General features: G+C 35.8%; 2 protein-coding genes across 2 annotated transcripts; one reads left to right on the forward strand and one right to left on the reverse strand.

Moving 5' to 3' along the window:
- Positions 1–1,364: 1,364 nt before the first annotated feature.
- Positions 1,365–14,269, forward strand: polr3e (polymerase (RNA) III (DNA directed) polypeptide E). Its single transcript, XM_059531665.1, has 21 exons — positions 1,365–1,634; positions 2,237–2,302; positions 2,385–2,435; positions 3,040–3,117; positions 3,188–3,303; positions 3,382–3,464; positions 3,557–3,664; positions 4,458–4,507; positions 4,612–4,731; positions 6,521–6,606; positions 6,690–6,734; positions 6,808–6,899; positions 7,145–7,265; positions 7,353–7,434; positions 7,956–8,015; positions 8,932–9,089; positions 9,575–9,636; positions 10,151–10,629; positions 11,821–11,898; positions 11,982–12,107; positions 12,858–14,269. Exons 2-21 carry the CDS (start codon positions 2,264–2,266, stop codon positions 12,912–12,914), a joined length of 2,091 nt encoding a protein of 696 aa, XP_059387648.1. The 5' UTR covers positions 1,365–1,634; positions 2,237–2,263; the 3' UTR covers positions 12,915–14,269.
- A 1,392-nt stretch (positions 14,270–15,661) lies between these two features.
- On the reverse strand, positions 15,662–21,125 carry cdr2b (cerebellar degeneration-related protein 2b). Its single transcript, XM_059532950.1, has 5 exons — positions 20,822–21,125; positions 20,183–20,295; positions 19,480–19,628; positions 19,254–19,409; positions 15,662–16,555 (listed from the first exon to the last, which is right to left on the reverse strand). The coding sequence occupies exons 1-5, from the start codon at positions 20,898–20,900 to the stop codon at positions 15,898–15,900; spliced, it is 1,155 nt and encodes a 384-aa protein (XP_059388933.1). The 5' UTR covers positions 20,901–21,125; the 3' UTR covers positions 15,662–15,897.
- Between the last annotated feature and the right edge of the window lie 912 nt (positions 21,126–22,037).

Raw genomic sequence — 22,037 nt, forward strand, 5'->3', positions numbered from 1 at the left:
CATACTGGAAGAACAGAGACCCCTAGCGGCGGCTTTCAGATTCACCTCTTCAGACTGTAGAAGAGAACGTCATCGCGATTAATCGCATCCAAAATAAAAGTCTTTGTTTACATAATATATGTGTGTGTGTACTGTGTACATTTATTATGTATATATAAATACACACACTTACAGTATATATTTCGAAATATTTACATGTATTTGCATGCATATATTTATATTCATATAATTGATATTATATATAAATATATTTCAAATATAAACATAACATATTTTTCCAAAATATATACATACATGTGTGTGTATTTATATATAAATAATCAATATACACATTACACACACATATATATTATGTAATCAAAAAGTTTTTTTTTGGATGCGATTAATCGCGATTAATCATTCAACAGCACTAGTTTTAATATATTAAAATAATTTAATAATAATAATCTTTATATTTTTATTATGTATGTATATATATATATATATATATATATATATATATATATATATATATATATATATATACTGTAGATTAATGTAAAGCTTTTTAAGTAATATACTTTAAAACAGTATACTTACATGTTACCTGAATATAACTGTATATTACCTAATTGCATGGCATTTACAATAAAATAAAAATGTATTTAAATTCGTAATGAATACAATTTTCTGAACGTATAGTTTCATAATTTCTTCTGTTGTCTTTGAAATATGGTTAAAGTGTTCCTGCTGAATGTAGCAAAAACTACATTTTATAGTCATTATTTTATAGTCAAATGCATAGTAATTTCTAATTAAACCCCGTGTGCCATGCATTTAAATACATGTATAATTACACATTCGCAATAATGAAGTTGCAATTCAGTACATTTCAAATATATTAACTTTATACATACTGGTAAAAATGTTAGCCTGAATGCACTTTAAGTCGCTTTAAATAAAAGCGTCTTCTTAGATGCATAAATGTAAATATAAATGTAGGTTAATATAAAATAAACGGTGGACTTTAAAATGTTCGAAAGTACTTAAAAAAAAGGTAGCCTACTTTTAAGCACACTTAAGTGACCTTTCATTAATATTAAATAGAGCTCTGCAAGTAAGCTACAGTTATAAAAATATAGGCTACTTGTAAGATATGAAGTAGTACACTACTAGTACAATAAGGAAGTTTCCGGCACTAAATTAAAAAAGGAGGAAATAACGATTCTTTATCTGACATTTCTGACTTTTTGAGAGGAAAAACGGTCATATTTATGAGATAAATAGTAATTTTTCATGAAGATGAATGATTTCCCATGAGCGCGAACACAGTATGCTCCCTACATAGACGGTATCCTCGCACGCTCCCTAGTGACGCGGCAGGCGCGTCGCGGCCGCAGTGCATGCTGGGATATGGCGAGCGCACTCTGCTCCTCCCCACGTGTTTGAGTGACTACAGCGATCAGAGACATGGCAGCAGCGTCTTTTCTCATCCACACGATCCGCACAAACACAGAAATCTTCACACAGTCCAGCTGAAGAACTTCAAGACAGTTGAACTAACGCTGGGCTCCGAGCGGGGACGCGCACGTCAGCTGACGCACCGCTTAGATCGCGACTTCTGTTGAGTATTGGAGTGTATCAGCGAGGCCTCGGTAAGTGTGTGTCAGATGTGTTCACAACAAGCTAAGATAGTCACAGTGATGTGTCAAGTTACATACGTATAAAAACGTGTATAAACATACAAACATTGCGAATAGTATGAATTTAAAGGCGTTCTGCGCGCGGTTTTTGTTATGTTTATCTGAGGAGGGATGCTAACTCATCTTAGCATCTGCCTCGCCTCTGGCAGATTCCCTTTTATCTCTACTTTATTTAAACTTTTTTACTTTTATATTTCATGTGTTTTACTGTGATGGTATGTATTATAAAGCTGCTGGCTGTCAGTTAATTAGTAGGCCCGAGTCGCCTGCTAATTATCCTGACAAACAGTGATTGATTGATTGACGGGTACAAATGATTAGATTGTTTATGTAACTTACTACATGTGTGTTACGGAAGCCCTTTTTCTACACAATGAAAATTATGATTTAGTAATTAATTATAATAGCACAAATAGCTGAAACTGTGATTACGAGGCAAGAAGTCATTATAACACTTGTTTTTGACTCTTATATGTGACTTCCCCTCACTTTGACTTTTATTCGTAAATACAATGTGTGTTTGTATACACATATATTTCTATGTATGTTTGTAGGGTTGAAGTCCACTAGCAGTCTTCATTATGGCGAGCGGAGACGATGATGATCCTATTATACAAGAGGTATCTTCGATAGGATGATCAAACTGCTGAGTTGTTGTTTTTAGCATCTGTATCATTCTTTTTATTCTCTCTCTCCTTTTAGATTGATGTGTATCTGGCCAGAAGTCTTGTGGAAAAGCTGTATTTGTTCCAAGTAAGAATGACACACAATACATTTCGTCATGTCCGATATCAAAACTGATATCAGAGCTGTTAATATTCATGCATTGGAGTTTAATGAAGGCCAATGACAAATTTGGGGTCAGTATAATATCTTTTTTGCTCACCAAGGCTGCATTTATTTGATCAGAAAAAAAACTGTAAAATTGTGAAATATTATTACAATTAAAAAAAAACAATTCTGTGTGAGTATATCTGTTAAATAGTAATTTATTTCTGTGATGCAGAGCTGTATTTTCAGTCTTCAGTCACATGATCTTTAGAAATCAGAATATGATGATTTGCTGCTCAAAAAGAAAATTTGTTAAAACAATGTTAAAAACAGTGGTGCTGCTTCATATTTTTGTGTTAACAGTGATGCATTTCATTTATACAGTGACACATTTTTAGTTCAAAAATGTTTTGTAACATTATAATTGTTTTTACTGCCACTTTTGATCAATTTGATTTCTTCTAAAAATTATGTATTTTTTTTAATTACTATATTGTAATACAGAGGTCACAACCGATTTGGTTATAGACCGATAATCTTTAAATATCACTAGTTGCATGACTTTTTTTGATCTTTTCCTCTCTAGTATCCAGTGCGTCCTGCTTCTATGAGCTATGATAATGTGACTCATCTGACCGCCAGGATTAAACCCAAGCAGCAGAAGGTAAGCTGCCTGGCTTCTGAAGTTTCTCTTATTAAACACACAGAGCTCACGGTTTTCCTCCTGCTTCCAGGTTGAACTGGAGGTGGCCATGGACACCATGAGTCCAAACTACTGCCGCAGTAAAGGCGAGCAGATCGCGCTCAATGTGGACGGCACGTCTTCAGAGGACCCCAGCGTCTACTCGACGTGAGGAGCATCAGCCTTTCTGATGTTTACAGCCAGACTCTGCTGTTCACAGTTTCAATCTGTTCCTTCTGCTTACAGGAAAATGATGGACAAGCAGGCGTTCTCCTCGATCCAGGCGACCATGAACACGTCCCGCTACGCTGCGGCTGTGTTTCACAAAGGTTGGCTTTTGCAGCATTGCGTTCCTGTGGAGTAGAAGCAGTTAGCGTGAATGGTGTGATGTGATGATCTGTTCTTGATGTTTTGGTGGCAGGAGAGCTTCATCTCACTCCGCTGCAGGGAATCCTCCAGATGAGACCCAGCTTCACTTACCTGGATAAAGCTGACACTAAACACAGAGAAAGAGAGGCGGCCAATGAAGGTGCTTTGGGCTCACTTCTGGTGTTTATACGGTCTAGATTTGATCTTAGAGGGCAAATGAAGATTATATATGATACATTGTTTTTTCTCAAATCAGAAAAATTTACAGCATTGAGAGGAACATAAACATTACATGAAATCAAAAATAAAATGAAAGCTTTTTATTTAATTTCTCATTTTAATTTAGTTTAACTCGATTTAAAACTGAATTAAAAAATTAATAAACACTATATAGATGTATATTTAAAAATAATTAAATTTTCACACATAACTATACATGTCGTGAAATGCTTTTTTCAACTCTCTAAACATAAAACAAATTGAACAGAAAAATAAACAAAACATCAGAAATAGTTTTAAAACTAAAAAATATATAGAAAATAATTGGTAGATATATAGATACAATGTACCAGCACATAAAAAAATAAAAGCTTGCTGATTTAAGGTTTAAAAATGTTGAAAATTTATAGAAAAATTAAAAAAGCAAAAATTGAATTGTTTTTGTATTTTAAAACAATTGTATTTTTATTCAAAAATGCTAACAAAAGTATATATATATATATATATATATATATATATATATATATATATAAACAAAAAGTGCAATAATACGATTGGTGCTATTATTGATTATTTTATTTTTGTAGTTATATTTAATGGGTCAAACTATGTGCAGTGTGAGCACCAAACCAGATCTCAAGGTGAAAACCAGACTGGAAAACTGAATAATTAATTATCCTGTAATTCTCACTGTGCATGATTAAGATGAACTAATGAGTGTGTGACGTCTGCAGCTGGAGACTCTTCTCAGGACGAGGCAGAAGAAGATGTAAAACAAATCACTGTAAGACTTCATGCAGTTGTTTTCTTTTTTGGAAAGTATAGAATAAAAATGCTGAATCATGATCTGTGCTCATCGCTCGTATTGTTTACTTGCCCTTTCACCAGGTGAGGTTTTCCCGGCCCGAGTCAGAACAGGCCCGTCAGCGCCGCATCCAGTCCTACGAGTTCCTGCAGAAGAAACAGGCCGAAGAGCCCTGGGTTCACCTGCATTACCACGGTATCAAGGTGTGTGTGATCATGTGACCCACTGCGGCACGCCGATAACCGCTTAATATTGGTCCATTATTTTATCGTGATTATAATGAATCACGAATTCCATGTGAAGCTGAAGCCAGCGAGTGAAATGTCCACTCCGCTGTGAACTCATCATAGGAGAGTCTCAATGACAATGCAGCGCCTTCAGGGCCGGATTAAGACCAAATTAGGCTTGATGACGCAGCGCAAAAAGGGCCTTTTTTTCTCTGCATTGGTGCATGTTCATTCGACACTCAAGCGCCAGCATGCTTAGCCTTTCCTGCCCAAATGAGGACTGCAGCTCTCCTTTGATTATTACCAACTTTGAGAAGCTCTGCTCACCGGGGACATTGGTCATCATCATGCACCGATAGATGCACAACCCAATTTCGACATTTGGAAACGTCTGAGAAAGATTCAGCGATGACAAAAGCTCGTACAAGCTTTGCTGATTCGTTCACCGTCACCGGTTTCTGAGTGCATGAATGCAGCAAACTGTATCAGATAATTTTGACCGATTTAATAATCAGTTAAAACGGTTTAAAAAGTCATTTATTTATTTTCAGTAAATTATCAAAATATTTAAAAAGGTTTGCTGCATGGTTCAAATATGCTACGCGTATATATATATATATATATATGGAGAGAGAGAGAGAGAGAACTTGTATAGCCTATACGTTAGAGAGAAAAAAAAATATTTCATTCAGAAATAGACATAATGCAGACACAAAATGTTTACAAACATCAGGCTATAATAAACACTAGGCTATTTTGTATAATCATTTGTCATTCAAATACATTGTGAATACAGAAACTTTGATTTAGTGTCGAATGAGAGACCCGCTGGTTTCAGTTTCGTTTTAGCCTAAATTAATTAGTTTTATTTTGTCGTTAATATTGCTATAGCTTCTTGTATTTTTAATTCTTGTTCTTTTCTAAATACTGTTAATTGAAATGATTTGTTGTGGAGTGAGGGGAACTAAAATAGCCCAGCGGAGCTTCTCAAATTTCCCGGAAGCTGAACAGTTTTCATTTGCTATATTAACCTCAAAATAATTCTTAGAATGAAATTTGGAGTCCAACCTTCGGACGCATATACAGCGTTACTTATTATACATTTACTATTATTCTATATTCTTTATATTAAATATTCGGAAGTAATAGGGCTAATAAAATGTGACGTGAGCCGTGACTTTTTTTTTTTTTTTTTTTACTCTCAAAACGCAATCTTATAATGTTTTTCTTTTTTTCTTTTAACAATGCAGCAAACATTTTTAAATATCTTACAAATGCTTTGTCTTTAAAGTGTTGTTAATTTTCTTAATTTCAAGTGAACCGATTGAATATATTTTGTTTTCAAGCCCTGGATAATATTATCAAAGTTTTGTTTTTATTACAGTACAGAACAATTACATAGTACATGGTGATAATAATAGCATTATTATTATTAATAAAGTTTTTAAAGAATACTGCAAATGTTTGGAACAAATAGTGAAATGTTTATATCACAGTTCAAATCGTAATATTGTATAATGGCAAAATAATTGCAGTGCCATGTAATTTTTAAGATGTACAGCCTTCATAAAAAATATTAAAAAAATTATTCCAATAGAGATTAATCACCAAGAGAGATGTGAAGCTGTAAACATTAAGCAATAAATGAACTGCAGTGTTTAATTATTGAGAAATTAGCCTGTAATTTCAGCTAATATTTAATCTGGAATCGTTCAGTGTGTATTATATTATTCATGCATTCTCTTTGATTCTGATTGGTCGTCAGGACGGACGTTCTGAGCACGAGCGCCAGTATCTTTACTGCCAGGCCATGGACACGGCAGAAAACACAGAGCTGGTCAAAACACCACGGTGAGTGCCTTCTGTCATTAAAACTGGAGGATCAGTTTATGAAATATGTGTGTTCATCTGATGTCCTTTTGTTCTGTCCTCAGTGAATATCTGTCCATGCTCATGCCTCCATTGGCTGAAGAAAAAGCGTAAGTAGAAGCTCATTGAGTAGGATGCAGCGAGGCGTGTTTCCTCTTCTTATGTTGTCATCTGGTCCTCCAGCACCAAGCCCATGGGTCCCAGTAACGTGCTCTCCATGGCCCAGCTCCGCACGCTGCCTCTGGGGGATCAGGTCAAGACGCTGATGAAGAACGGTGCGTCATTGTTTATGGTCTGATTCAGGCATCCTCAAATAGAGAGGAACGCAATCTGGTTCCAACCGAGCTGTGAGACACAATGACATGAAGTAGCACCAATATTTCTACTCTCAAAACATGTTTTTGTTATGGTGGTGTAAAAGTACATTTATAACCGTTGCATAAAGCATTTTCAAAACACGCAGTGAATTCCCCAGGGGAATGCTTTCTGTCTCTATATGACGGTTTTCTTTTGCTTGTAGTGAAGGTGATGCCGTTTGCCAATCTGATGGGGCTGCTGGCCTCAGGAACAGACTCCACCGCAGTGCTGCGCTGCATCCAGCAGGTGGCGCTGCTCGTCCAGGGCAACTGGGTCGTGAAGAGGTCAGGATGGCGTTTGTGGAGTTAATGCATCATGTTTTAGTAGCTGAAGTGCTCAAATTGTGCGTGTGCGTTCTTTGTCTTTGACAGTGACGTGCTGTATCCCAAAAACACCTGTAGTTCCCTCAGCGGCGTTCCTGCTGAAGTGCTCTGTCGCGGGCGAGACTTCGTGGTCAGTCTATATTTTGATTTTCTCCACATGAACGGATTGTGTCGTACAATTACAGAGATCATTAGCTCTCTATATGCACGTTTAAGTGCAATCTGCCCTTTAGTTAATATTAAGGTCCACGCTGCAATAGAAACAAGTTTACTTACAGTTAAGGTAGAGCAAGGATATATAATAGTGGCACTGTCCTATGATTCAATTTACACACGGACAGCAAGACATAAAAGATTCATTAATAGCAGGAGTACTTACAGTAGCCATAAACCTAAAAGTAAAATGTTAATAGTTAAAAATAAAAACATTATTTATATATAAGAGTAGTATATAGCATGTCATCCAGCAGCGTTCACAAGTCTATGGGTGAGATTTTACATTTTTCATCTTTTTCTTCTCTCTTTTGGTGTGTGAGAAATACAGGGCCTGATATGATTCCTGTGTCCTGGTTTTGATATTTGGGGATCTGAAAAGTGTTGCTTTCAGTATGTTTGCTGATTTCATAAACACGTTTCATACTGTATTTTCAGATGTGGAGATTCACTTCAGAACGAACCCTGATGAGAAAAGAGGTCGCTGCCATCATAAAGGTTTGTGTGCTGGATAAAAAGAAGAGCACGGGTATAACAGAAGGTGGCGCTGTAATGACATGAGCGATGTTTTACCCCTTATAGTCTGACAATGAAACCTGGTTCATACAGTTTATCAAGTAAAAGCTCTTTTAGTGTAAGTGTACAAGCGTCTAACTTCAGCTGCTGATACTCGTTTCAAATCTTTCCTGATTGTGAGTCAGAATAAGGTCAGTAATATCTCCAGATGAACTCTTCCTGGACTGAAGCAGCTCAGCTTTACTTGATTCTCCATCAATCATGTTTTAGAGTCTCAAATCTGATCCTCAGGAGCGTTTGTTTCTCTCAGTTAGCATTGGATTGCATTGCATTATATGTTTGGATCATTTAAGACATATTTAGTTTTTGCTTCATATTCTCACTGTCAGAGCCTGATGTATCATATGATGCTTCACAAAAACACAGATGCATATATTTATAAGTGACCCTGGAGCACAAAACCAGTCTAAAGTGTGAATTTTTTTAAATTGAGATTTATACATCATCTGAAAGCTGAATAAATATGCTTTCCGTTGATGTCTGGTTTGTTAGGAGAACAATATTTGGCAGAAGTCTGGAATCTGAGGGAGCAGATAAATCGAAATATTGAGAAAATCATCTTTAAATTTGTCCAAATGAATTCTTAGCAATACATATTACTAATCAAAAATTAAGTTTGATATATTTACAGTAGGGAAATTAGAAAATATTTTCATGGAACATGATCTTTACTTCATATCCTAATGATTTTTGGCATTAAAGAAAAGTGGATAATTTTGACCTGTACTATGTATTGTTGGCTATTGATTCCAGAAACTCAAGGCTTTTCTGCTACGGGTCACATATATGTATGTATATGTGTCGTCCTCTGATGTTTTTCTCTGTCATGTGACCACAGCTTCCTCCAGAGGACGTTAAGGACTTCCTGGAGCAGATGTCTGTCCCTCGATTGAACCGAGGCTGGGAGTTCCTGTTGCCCACGGACCATGATTTTGTCAGAAAGCATCCTGATGTGGCTCAAAGGCAGCACATGCTTTGGATGGGCATTCAGTCCAAGTATGACCATACCTCGCACCCACAAAACACTTCAGAATAATGGTCCATTAACGTTAGTGAACTACTTCAGTTAACATGATCGAAGCGAAAACAATCCTACTACAGCATTTATTAATCTTAGTTGATGTTAATTTCTACATTTACTAATGCATTATTCAGATCAAAAGTTGTGCTTGTTAATATTAATGCACTGTGAATTAGCATGAACTAACAATGAATAATTGTATTTTCATTAACTAACATTAACAATTAATGTAATGTTCATTGTTTGTTCATGTTAATTAATGAATTAACCAACATTAACTAATGGACCATTATTCTAAAGTGCTACCGTACAGGGTTACAACAACATGAACATTTGAACTAATGCTTTAGTGAAATAGGATAAATAACAGGATATTAAAGATATCATACACAGTTTGGTCTTAATAGGAAGTGAGCATCTCATTCTCCCAGTGTTTTTCTAAATAAACACCATGTTGCAGGTTGGAAAAAGTGTTTAACTTCTCCAAAGATGACTTTGTGCCCAAAAAGGATGCTCAGATGGGTATGTTCCAACTTCATGCTTGTGTAAAATGTGTGTCTGTGTGTGTGTGTGTGTGGGTGGGTTCTACATACATATATAAGAATGCTTAATGTTTTTAAAAATCTTCTCACCAAGACTGCATTTATTCGATCAAATTTAAAACCATGTAAAACATCTGTTTTCTTTGTGAATATCTGTTAAAGTGTAATTTATTTCTGTGATGCTCCGCTGTATTTTCAGCATCATTCCTCCAGTCTCCAGTGTCACATGATCTTCAGAAATCAGTATAATATGATGATTTACTGCTCGAGAAACATTTCTGATTATCATCAATGCTGAACACAGTCGTGCTGAACAATACGTTTGTGGAATTCCATGAGGATTTTTTTTTTCCAGGACTCTTTGATGAGCAGAAATATCAAAAGAACAGCATTTGTTTGAAATCGAAATCTTGTGTAACATTATAGACGTCACTTTTGATCAATTCAATGCATCCTTGCCAAACTAAACCTTCTAAACCGCATTGTTTCTGCAGAGCCCGTTCACGTCAGCGGAGACCAGCGTCTGAAGTCAGCGAAGGAGAACGCTAGAGAGAACCAGTCGGTCATGCAGAGGGAGCTGGACGCTCGTAGACTGAAGGCGTCCAGAAACACAGGCTCGTCTGGAGACTCTGCCGCCCCGGTGCAGGTCAAGCAGGAGCCCGTGAGTGACTCTGAAGAGCCCATGGACACGTCAGGTCCACTCACAAACGGCTCGATCAATGGTTACCCTGACTCTACCTCGCTGGCCTCGGACCCTCGTAATGGACACGGTCACTCCTTCACCCCGGAGCTCCAGGACTTCGTGAGGAGCACCTTCCGGAAGCACTATGTGTTGTGTCTGAGTGAAGTGAAGAGGCTGTTTAACCTGCATCTGGCCAGTTTACCCACAGGTCACTCGGTGTACGGCCACGTGACGGACCGCATGCTGCAGGACACCATCCTCCAGAGCCAGTGCAAGCAGATCCTGGTGCCTGTAAGTACTGGGGACGATGGGCCTTTCAGAGGATGCTAAAACAAGTATAGATGCACTGATTTTAATACAATTATAAGCCCAGTTTAGATTGATTCAACAATTAAAATATGCTCTATGGTTTGTCAATAGTTACATTTATTCATTTTAGCAGATCAAAAACTAAGCTACATCATTAACCACACAGTGATTTTAATGCAATTGATTTTTTTTTACCATTATTTTATTACATAAATAAATTGGTGACACAAGTTTAGAATCCATTTCTAGTTATGAACCCTCTCCCTGCCATTGACGGGGTATCTCATCAATTAAGAGACAACGCTTTGGCCATTGAAAATGCTCTAGTTTGATAAAAATGCATTTTCTCATTTTTTTGTCCAAAATGTATCTCTGATGAAACCTCTTTGCATTCAAGTAAATGCATGAAGATAAAATAAAAGTTTTTTGTTTCTTGGTTGGTTTATAAGCAGAGGCTTGGTTCTTTATTTTGATATATTAGCTCATATTTTAATAGAAAGTATTCTGAGGTGCCGTCACATTTAGGTGAAAGCCATGTGTGGAGAGAGTAGCACGCACAAAAGAATAGTTTTTCAGATGTCTTGCACTGTTGGTCAGGTATTTTACATAATATTATATTATATTTGGATGTAATTGACCAGTGCCAGTGATGTTCGCATCTCTAAGAAGAGCAGAACTGTTTTCTGTTAGTTTATGGCTTTAACTGACTTAAGTCTATGTCTGTCCTGTTCATTAAGTTAATGTGTTTGATTTTAAGATGCGGTCTGGTTCTTTATTCTTAAGGTTAATAGGATTAAGGGTGTGTGTGTGTGTGTGTGTGGCTGGTAAACAGTACTTATGTAACTACTCCTAATGGAGTTAAAGCTCTTTACAAATGAGTCCAGACTCATTTCTGAGCGTCTTAATGATGTGGTCCTGTGTCTTTGATTCTTAAAACAACACAAAGGCTATATCATGATGCCAGGATGTACTTACACACATAGTTAGAATGCATTTCTTTACAGTGTCTTAGTTGCATTATAAGCATTGTGTCTCCAAATTGTCTGAACTGTGAGCTGAATTAACGTTCTCAAAGAAATTGGTGCTGTTTAGGGCTTGTGATGAAGTCAAATATAGATTGTGTGTGTGTGTGTGTGTGTGTGTGTGTGTGTGTGTGTGTGTGTGTGTGTGTAGTTTCCTCCTCAGAGCAACGCTGCAGCAGATGAGCAGAAGGTCTTTGGTCTGTGGGAGAGCGGAGAAACCTTCGACAAGGTGATTCCTGAGAGCTGATTTTCAGTTCTTTGCATGTTAATTGTGATTTTGAGAATTTGAGAAAGCTTCTGTTTTCTCCGCAGCACCGGCAGGTTCTGTTTGAGATCTTCATGAAGAACTATCGCGTCAGGAGAAACGTGATCCAGACGCGGCTCACGCAGGAGCTCGGGGACGCGGTCACCAAAACAGACCTGGACCGACTGCTCAAGGTGCCATTACTGGATTTCATTCATAAAGTTAAAACATAGAAACTATAAATGCTTAATTTAAAACTGGTGCATAACCTTCTAGTATTTCATCATTTTTCCAAAACATTTTTCCAAAATAAGTGTTTGACAAACAAACAAAAAGTAAATATCAAATTACAAGCAATAAATTGGCTAAAAATTAAACTGTCTCTGTTTTTTTGCATGTCAACTTTAAAAACATTTTTTTTTTTTTTTTTTTTAAGTAAACATTGCTATACACTTGGAAAAACAGTGAGAAAAAGTACTTTTTCAAATATATTGTTAGACAAAGACGATCAGGAAAATAAAATTGCAAGTAAAAATAAATCACCAGAAAAACCTTTTGCACACTCATGAGACAACAAATAGAAAGGTTCATATATATTATAATGGTGATGCAATATTTCAGACATACAATATAGCAAAGTTTTATTTTCAAAATACATTTTTTTAAACAATGTGTATTTATAAATAAATTTAGCCTTCAAGTATTTTTCTGTTAAGTTAAGATTTGCCTCAAACTAATTTGCTTCTTATCAGTAGTTGTTAAGGTTGGATTAGGCATGTAGCTGAAGTGTTTAGAAGCACTAATAATCCACCAATATGTTAAAAACAGGAATGATAATAAGCAACTAGTCCCTGTATTAAAGTGTTAGCATGTGATTTGTATAGTTAACCGTTAGTACAGTGTGACGTGTTGAAGTCAGACTCTGCTGCTGTTGTTTGCTTCAGGAGTGCTGCATGAGTTTGGGAGGGATGTGGTATCTGAAGGGAACCGTTCCCTCCTGACAGAACATCTGGAGCGCCGCAGGTCCTGTCAATCACACGTCTCCCGAGTGACCAGGAGCCAACACACCAACCAATCACTGCCCTCGGCTGACCCCAGCGGCCCGGGGACACGCCCACTCCGGAGCATCTGCTTACGTTAACCCTTACATCCGGTCACATGAGCATCTCACCAAAAGGGCTGAAGATTCATCCGATCCTGCGTTTGAGGAACATTTCAGTACAAGGAAAGGAGTCAGTTATGCTGGGTTTCTTTTGTTTTCTTTTTATGACCTTATATGACAGTAGGCATTGCTAATAAAAATGACAGGAGATCATGATTCAACTCATTTTCTCCTGCTTGTGGCCTTCGGGGGATTGTCGGCAGATTTTGCTCTTATTTCTTACCTTTAGCTGACTGAAAAAAGATGTTTGGTTCAAAATCGTTTTCTTGATTTTATTGCATGAGGATTTTTTTTTTTTTTTTGTATTTTGCCCCACGTTTAAGAATGGCTTTACTGTAACCGAAAAAAAAACACACAGGATGTGGGATACGGACAGATTTGAAGAGCTCTAGATGATAATAAATCCTCTGAAATATTAATTGCTCAGCTCTGATTGGGTCAGATGAAGACTTTGAAGCTCCTGTTGAAAATGTTTACAGCTCTGACAACCAAAGTGTAACGGTGGATGATTCTGGAGCGGTTTAGATCGGTCCAAACAGACAAACCCTGTAAATCTAATATATGGATCGATGCTCATGAATATTTATTGGACATGAAGGGAGATCGACATCGGCTCTGAATGACATTTGCAGACTTGTCCGTTTTATTTCAGACCGTTTATGGCATTCTGCATAAATGCTGAAGCAATTTAAAAATGAATTAATAAAAAATGCATAATGGTTACACTTTTTTTTTTTTTTTTTTTTCCTTCTCTCATCATGCAAGTGATCTGGGATTATTGCTCAACTTGCTAAACTGTGTTTGGGTGTGAAAGAAAGTGCCTCTTAGTTATTCAGGGTAAATATTCTATCAGTATGATTTGCAATCTTACAGTTCTGACTGGAATCACATGCCCGTTTGTCTCTTCCAGGTCTGCACATAAAGCGTTCACTGTCCGTCTGTTTATTAAGCATTCCACATATTCATATTCTGGATCATCGTTGCCAAGTCTGTACAGTCACACACTCAAACAGCAGAGAACCCCAAATCTGACCTTTTTTATTTGTATGCTATTCTGAATAAATGTTACAACTGACATCTTCAAAAATCGTTTTATATTTTATCCTACAAAAGACTATTTGCATTCAGTTATTGATTCAACTGCAGTGACGTTATCAGATGAGAACAATAAACTGAGCTGAAAAATCAAACTTATATTGTCTTCTGTAGATCTGATTTACAGCTGAAATTGATTTCATGATTCTACAGCATTCACACGGTTATTTATATATATTTTTTAAGATGCTTTAAAGCAAATTGTCATTTTAGTTTAAGCTGTCCTTTTTACAGTGTATTTATACAATTAAACACTAAATAACTTTAATATCACTAATTGGTTATATCTATATGGTCTGGTTTATATTTAGTTGCATGCAATTATGCATTATCTGCTGTTATAACTAATAAAAATGTAACAAGCACACTAAAATACAGCGTTATCAACATCTGTTTTTCATCTTAATTTATATTAGAAAATACTGAGCAAGGCTAAAACAAAAGCAGCACTTTGTTAATTGATGAACACGAATGCTCAGTTAACTCCGAAAGTGTCATCCTCAGTAGAACGAGGGCTGTACTTTTTGTTTTTGATTTTAATGTACACTTACACAATCTTTGGTTACTGATTACATTACAGTACTTTATATTTCTACCAATATTCTAGAAATGTTTTTTTTTAGGTCTCAAAATAAGTTTATACGTTTCCTTAAATTCTACCTAGTCTAAGCTTTTGTGATTTTTTCCATTTTAAATACAAACCAGTGCTATCTGTAATGTGCAGTGCATCTGTATTGAAGATAACAGATGGCACCTATCAGCCTGATAAATACATCACCTAATGCTGCGATGTCACTCAAATCTTATCAAGGGCCTTGATTAGAAGCAGAAACTGAAGACGATGTTCTCTGATGTCCAAGAGTCTGGGTGGAAAGTCCATTTATGTGCAGTATACAGTTCAGTCTTGTCATTTGCACCGATACAGGTGAAAGTTCACATGCAAACACTCAACTGGAGACACTTGCCCTCTTATGAGGTTATGAATGAATGGTACAAACAGCGTTGAGACTGAAACACGTCAACTAGCGGTGTCACAAAGTTCAAGTGCCAATCAAATGTAAGATAATGGAATTCCTTTAACAGATGCAACAAATGCACAGATCAGTAATCACTAAAACACTAGACTTTATTGCACAGAGCTAAAGTAAATATATCTTCACAATTCAAAAGAGACCATATCATTTTCACATCATGATTATTGCATTTTATTATTTTCATGGCAGATAAGCACTGTTTAACATTACTGTAATGCAGACAAACACATGATATATATATATAAATGATAAAACATCTAGACATATTTGTGTTCATCTAATGTTTGCATCTATAATTTACAGTGATTTTTATTTGTTTCTAGTCAGGGTGATTTTTTTAAAGGAAAACTTCTGTACACAACTGTAAGTATTACAACAACCTTTACAGAGCCCAATTTTAATTACTATATTCTTCTCAGATCATTAAATAAGATTCATTGACATGTTTAAATTTGCAGAACAGGCTATATTGTATTTTTTATTTTACTTTTATTTTATTTGTAATGTTTTCCTCCTGATTATGTAGTAATATATAAGCTGAAAATGTTATTTTTGTGAGATTCACTCCACTATAAATACACGAAGTCGACAAAGATTTACTGTTTGCTTCAGAAATCAGTTACAGTACATTTAAGTTTACAGAAATATTTCCAAAAGTGCGTAATATACACGTTATAGACGCAGATCGGTGCCTCATTCAACCTGACCGGGCTTGACCCTGTTCTCCTTCAGGTCCTTTTTGCTCTTTTGGATAAAGGTGAAAATCTCCTGAAACAGGGCCTTGTACTCGGGCTGCTGGGAATCGTTCTGTGTGTTTACACCGGGCGAGTGTGTGTGCGTTTGGCTGTTTTTTTGCTTCTCTGTACACATCCCACCCTGGCAGCGGCGCAGCAGCGTTTCGTATTTCTCCTGCAGGGCAGTGTATTGAGCATCCACCTCATTTAGCAGAGAGATACCATGATGCTTCACTGCAGGCTGCTTTTCACTAAGCAACTGACTGCTGTGCTGCAGGCTCCGCCCCCTGTGTACAGCCACACCCACCTCAGCATCCAATGGGAGGAACACGTTATCTTCGCTCGAGCGCAAAAGTAGGCGGAGCTCCTGGGCTTCAGCCTCCGTCTCGGCCAGGCGCTCCTTGTAGACTCCGAGCAGCGCCACTTTGGGCTCCAGCTGGCTGAGTTCATGCACCAGAGCATCAGCTTCCAGCTCGGCCGTCTGTCTCAGAGCGCGCTCAGTGTTCAGCTGCGCCTGCAGGGAATCAACTGAGCGCTTCAGCTCCCAGTACTCGTCTTGTTCCTCACGCTTCAGTGACAAGCGGCTGGTGGAAACAGAGGGCTCATGGGAGACGTACCTGAAATACATGCAGCATGGTTAGAAATCAGAGCCGTTGGTCAGATAACTGAAGATCCAAGTGGTATAATTCATGTTAAAAACAACAACAGACTTCACTGAAATCTGGTGCTGTATAGACTAAAATATTCTGTAAAATATTTACATTTTCTGAGGTCTACCAAAAGAATATTCAATTTGAAAAACTGAAGTATGGGACTTAAAGTGTTAAATATAAAGACACAAACAACAAAGTCGCAATTGTTAGATATAAAGTCGCAGTTGAAGTCGGAACTATTCTATATAAAGTCTCAATTAAAAAAAATGAAGTCACAATTATTAGATATAAAGTCGCAAATTATAAACAATGCAGTTGCAGTTGCGATTGTTAGTTATAAAGTTGCATTTGAAGTCGCAACTATTAGATATAAAGTCGCAATTGAGAACAATGAAGCCTCAATTGTTCGATATAAAGTCTCAATTAAAAAAAATGAAGTCACAATTATTAGATATAAAGTCGCAAATTATAAACAATGCAGTTGCAGTTGCGATTGTTAGTTATAAAGTTGCATTTGAAGTTGCAACTATTAGATATAAAGTCGCAATTGAGAACAATGAAGCCTCAATTGTTCGATATAAAGTCTAAATTACCATAAAGTTGCAATTGTTAGATATAAAGTTGCAATTTAGAGAAATAAGTCACAATTGTTGGATTTAAAGTCACAGTTATGAACAATTAAGTCACAATTGTGAACAAATGTAAACAACTGTGTAATTGTTAACAAAAAAGTCACAATTGTTAGATATAAAGTCGCAATTCTGAACAATGCAGTCGCAACTATTAGATATAAAGTCGCAAATTATAAACAATGAATTTGAGATTGTTAGCTATAAAGTTGCAGTTGAAGTCGCAACTATTACATATAAAGTCACAATTAAGAACAATTAAATCACAACTATTAGATATAGAGTCGCAACTAAGAAAAATGAAGTCACAATTGTTAGATTTAAAGTAACAATTACGAACAATTAAGTCTCAATTGTGAATAAATGTAAACAATTGTGTAATTGTTAACAAAAAGTCACAACTGTTAGATATAAAGTCGCAGTTGAAATCGCAACTATTACATATAAAGTTGCAATTAAGAAAAATTAAGTACAATTGTTAGATATAAATTCTAAATTACAATAAAGTCACAATTATTAGATATAAAGTCGCAAATTATAAACAATGAAGTTTCGATTGTTACTTATAAAGTTGCAGTTGAAGTCACAACTATTAGATATAAAGTCGCAATTAAGAACAATGAAGCCTCAATTGTTCGATATAGTCTAAATTACCATAAAGTTGCAATTGTTAGATATAAAGTCACAGTTATGAACAATTAAGTCACAATTGTGAACAAATGTAAACAACTGTGTAATTGTTAACAAAAAAGTCACAATTGTTAGATATAAAGTCGCAATTCTGAACAATGCAGTCGCAACTATTAGATATAAAGTCGCAAATTATAAACAATGAATTTGAGATTGTTAGCTATAAAGTTGCAGTTGAAGTCGCAACTATTACATATAAAGTCACAATTAAGAACAATTAAATCACAACTATTAGATTAAAAGTCACAACTAAGAAAAATGAAGTCACAACTGTTAGATTTAAAGTAACAATTACGAACAATTAAGTTGCAATTGTGAATAAATGTAAACAATTGTGTAATTGTTAACAAAAAGTCACAACTGTTAGATATAAAGTCGCAGTTGAAATCGCAACTATTACATATAAAGTTGCAATTAAGAAAAATTAAGTACAATTGTTAGATATAAAGTCTAAATTACAATAAAGTCGCAATTGTTAGATATAAAGTTGCAAATCTAAACAATGATGTCGCAATTGTTAGATTTAGAGACACAATTATGAACAATTGTGTAATTGTTAACAAAAAGTCAACTGTTAGATATAAAGTTGCAATTACAAACAATGCAATCACAACGTTTTAAAAATTAACTCTAAGACATGAAGCCACAATTACGAACAACAAAGTCGCAATTGTTAGATATAAAGCATAAATTACAAGCAATAAAGCCATATTTGTGAACAAAAAGTCACAACTGTTAGATATCAAGTTGCAATTGTTAGATTTAAAGTCGCAATTATGAACAATGAAATCACAATTGTAAGATATAAAGCCTAAATTATGAGTAATAATGCTATATTTGTGAACAAAAATGTCACAACTGTTAGATTTAAAGGTGCAATTACAATAAATTAAGTTGCAATTTTTAGATGTTAAGTTGTAATTATGAACAATTAAGTCACAATTAGATAATATAAATATAAAATTTGCAATTGCAAGAAATACATTTTGAAGTTTGAGATATAACTATTGTGAGAGTGAACATTGCAACTGTGAAAATTGTGAAATCTGAATGTTTTTTCGTAGAGTTGCATGTAACACAATACATATATTTCCCTTTTCGTGCGTCAAATAACTCTATCCATGTCACCTCCAGCAGATTAAGCGGAGTCTGGCAGGAATATAAATGTGTGGGTTAAGTTCTGCTAAGCCTGAAACCTACGAATGAAAAGAAGCTAATTTGTTTCTTTACTAATCCACTTGACCGTGATCGTTTAAAGGCCACTAGTTTCAAGTACTTGACCTACTGTAGCACGAAACACAGTGGGGGTTTAAAATATGCAAAAATGCATTGCAGAAACCCACTTGTGCAACTGAGAGTTGTCCTCGCAGCATGTGAGACCCTGAACACTGTCAGGATCACTGGACCGGGTCTGTTCAGCAGAATCCAGCTTCAGCTTCTGCATGTCTCTGTGTAGCTCCTCCACCTGAGTCTGCAGCCCTTCCACCATCTCAGTGAGCCTGCCGACAGGAAATACACATTTTCACCTCAGCTTCATGCATTCCCTTCCCATCGTTTCTAAAGTCTTACCCTTCCATCTTCATCTGAGCCGCTCTGTTCTCCAGCACCAGGCGTTGGTTTTTCAGCTCCAGGTCTTGTGCGGTTGAATCCAGCTGCTCGTAGAGTTTAGCCTGCTGATCGTTCGCCGACCTCAGCATATCCACCTGTTTAGAAAGATACTAGACAGAGGAGAAAGAAACATTAGACTGAACTCACTGACAAGTTCTGATAGCTGTGTCTATCTCATTTGCATAAAGGCTTTTTCTCAGTTATTCTTAGCAGGATGTAAATCTAAGATATACATCCATTATATTGCCTTTTAAGAGAAGTCTAAACCAAGTTCTAGCTGTAGATTCATTCACTTAAGCAATTTAACTATTATATAATGGCTATCAGTTTGTTCTTTGCAAATATTGACACTAAGTGAAAATCTGGCACAGTATCTGAAATATTAGGCAATGCATTCTCTATTTATGGCCTTTAGATACAACGCATTTAGATATCTGTCTATTTCTGTGAGTACTGTGTTTTAAAATGATTTATCACTGCGTGGAACAGACAAAGATTTATACAACCATAAAATCAACTGATTAGAATGTAGATGGAGGAACTATCCAAAGAACCATGCCAATAAAAGACTGCTTTTCTGTGCATATGGTTTTTGTTTAATCAGAACAGAGGGTTTGTAGATAGATGGTGGTTATTTAACCATGTTAATGATGAGAGGCATTACCTCTATCTCCTGTATCTGTTCCTGGTTGGTGATGTACATCTGTTGGAGAGTCTCTTCTAAGTCTCTGTTCTGCTCCAGTAAATTTTTACCCAATTCTGCGGCCAAATGAAGATCTGCATGAAAAAGATGAGGAAAACATCTAATGGGCAACCAAAACTGAATGCAAAAACACTCAATTAAAATGATTCTGAACCATTTTAATTGACTTTTTTTTTTTTTATTATTGATGCATACAAGTATTTGTGAGTCTGGCTGATGTTGCAATCAGTTGAGCATCGGTTCTCTGGTGGTGTTTGGTAACTTCTCCTTTTACTTCACAACTCAGGAAACTGATAACCAGTTCACTACAAAGCTGATTTAACTCTTTCATGGCGAATATGTTTTGTCATTCTGTCAGGATGTGGTGGAGAGTCAAGCACACACAACACACACTTCCTGTCACCATCAATGCTGTTTTCATCCAAAAAATAAAATGAAATAACAAATATTTTTTTTCGAAGACTATAATTAAATGGAGACTAAACTGAAAGTGCCCTCTCAGGCAGTGCAGGTTCACAAAAGTTCATCTACCACCTTTTTCATTTAAAAAGTGTTATAAACTTATACTTTTTACAGAAAGTCAGACAGAGAATCACTCACCGTGCTCCAGATCTTGATGATCGTACCATGGTTCCTCCTCTTTGATATCAAATTCTCCTTCTATAATATCTGTGAGCATCTTTAACCAGTCAAGCAGAACCACTGAAGATCCAGTTTTTATGCTAAACTCTAATTTCGAAATGGTTAATGTATAAGCTACTTAATGTCCTTTCAACACATTTATATGATAGATTTATTTTAATTGTTTGAAATTATTTCTCTGAGACGTGTGTATAACGACCGTCTCTGAACAATAATCTGAATCTGTGCTGTGCGCGCGCTCGAGGTGGAACTCAACGGAACGCGCACGCTGTGTGCACGCGCCTGTTATCTGCAGGTGCGCGCCGTGAATAGTGAGCTCTGTAAATATTTTTCCCCCCCGTACACTATATCTGACCAACTTTAGGTAGCTTTAAAAGTTAAACGTTAAAACATAGTTAAGTTGGCTGCAGTTCGGACAGAAGTGGATCAGTACAATCCAAAACAAATGATAATATAATTGCCTTCATGAAATTGTATACATTTATTTTAACTATTAGTTGGTGCATCTTCTTGATGCTATCTATCCATCTATCTATCTATCTATCTATCTATCTATCTATCTATCTATCTATCTATCTATCTATCTATCTATCTATCTATCTATCTATCTATCTATCTATAATCTATCTATCTATCTATCTATCTATCTATCTATCTATCTATCTATCTATCTATAATCTATCTATCTATCTATCTATCTATCTATCTATCTATCTCATGTAGGCTTAATTATTATTATTATTATTTGTTTTGTTTGTTTACAAGGTTTCTGAGCGGATGATGGATGCATTTTTCTCACAGTCAATGCATCTTTTTAAAAACGTTTAAAAACATTTAAACTAATTAATGTTTTTACCCTTAAAGAATGTGTTTGTTTTTAAGAAAAGGTTGGGTACATGTTCAAGTGATGGATATTTGTGACAAAAAGAAAAACCTTTTTAAATACATTGTAATTTATTACACAGTAGGATAAATAAAGGGTCAGATGTAATAATAAAAAAGTGGTTTTAATGTTGTATTTGTTGTTTTTATTTATTTTTACAGCGCATATTAAACAATAAAATTTTAAATGTAATAAAAAACATGAAAAATATGCATTCATGCAGATGTAATAAAATTCAGATTTCCCAGTAGCTAACATGCGCCGCCTGGCGGTAACATCAGATACGAGCGG

Source organism: Carassius carassius, chromosome 40 (assembly GCF_963082965.1).
Source record: "Carassius carassius chromosome 40, fCarCar2.1, whole genome shotgun sequence".
In the NCBI taxonomy this organism is placed as follows: Eukaryota; Metazoa; Chordata; class Actinopteri; order Cypriniformes; family Cyprinidae; genus Carassius; species Carassius carassius.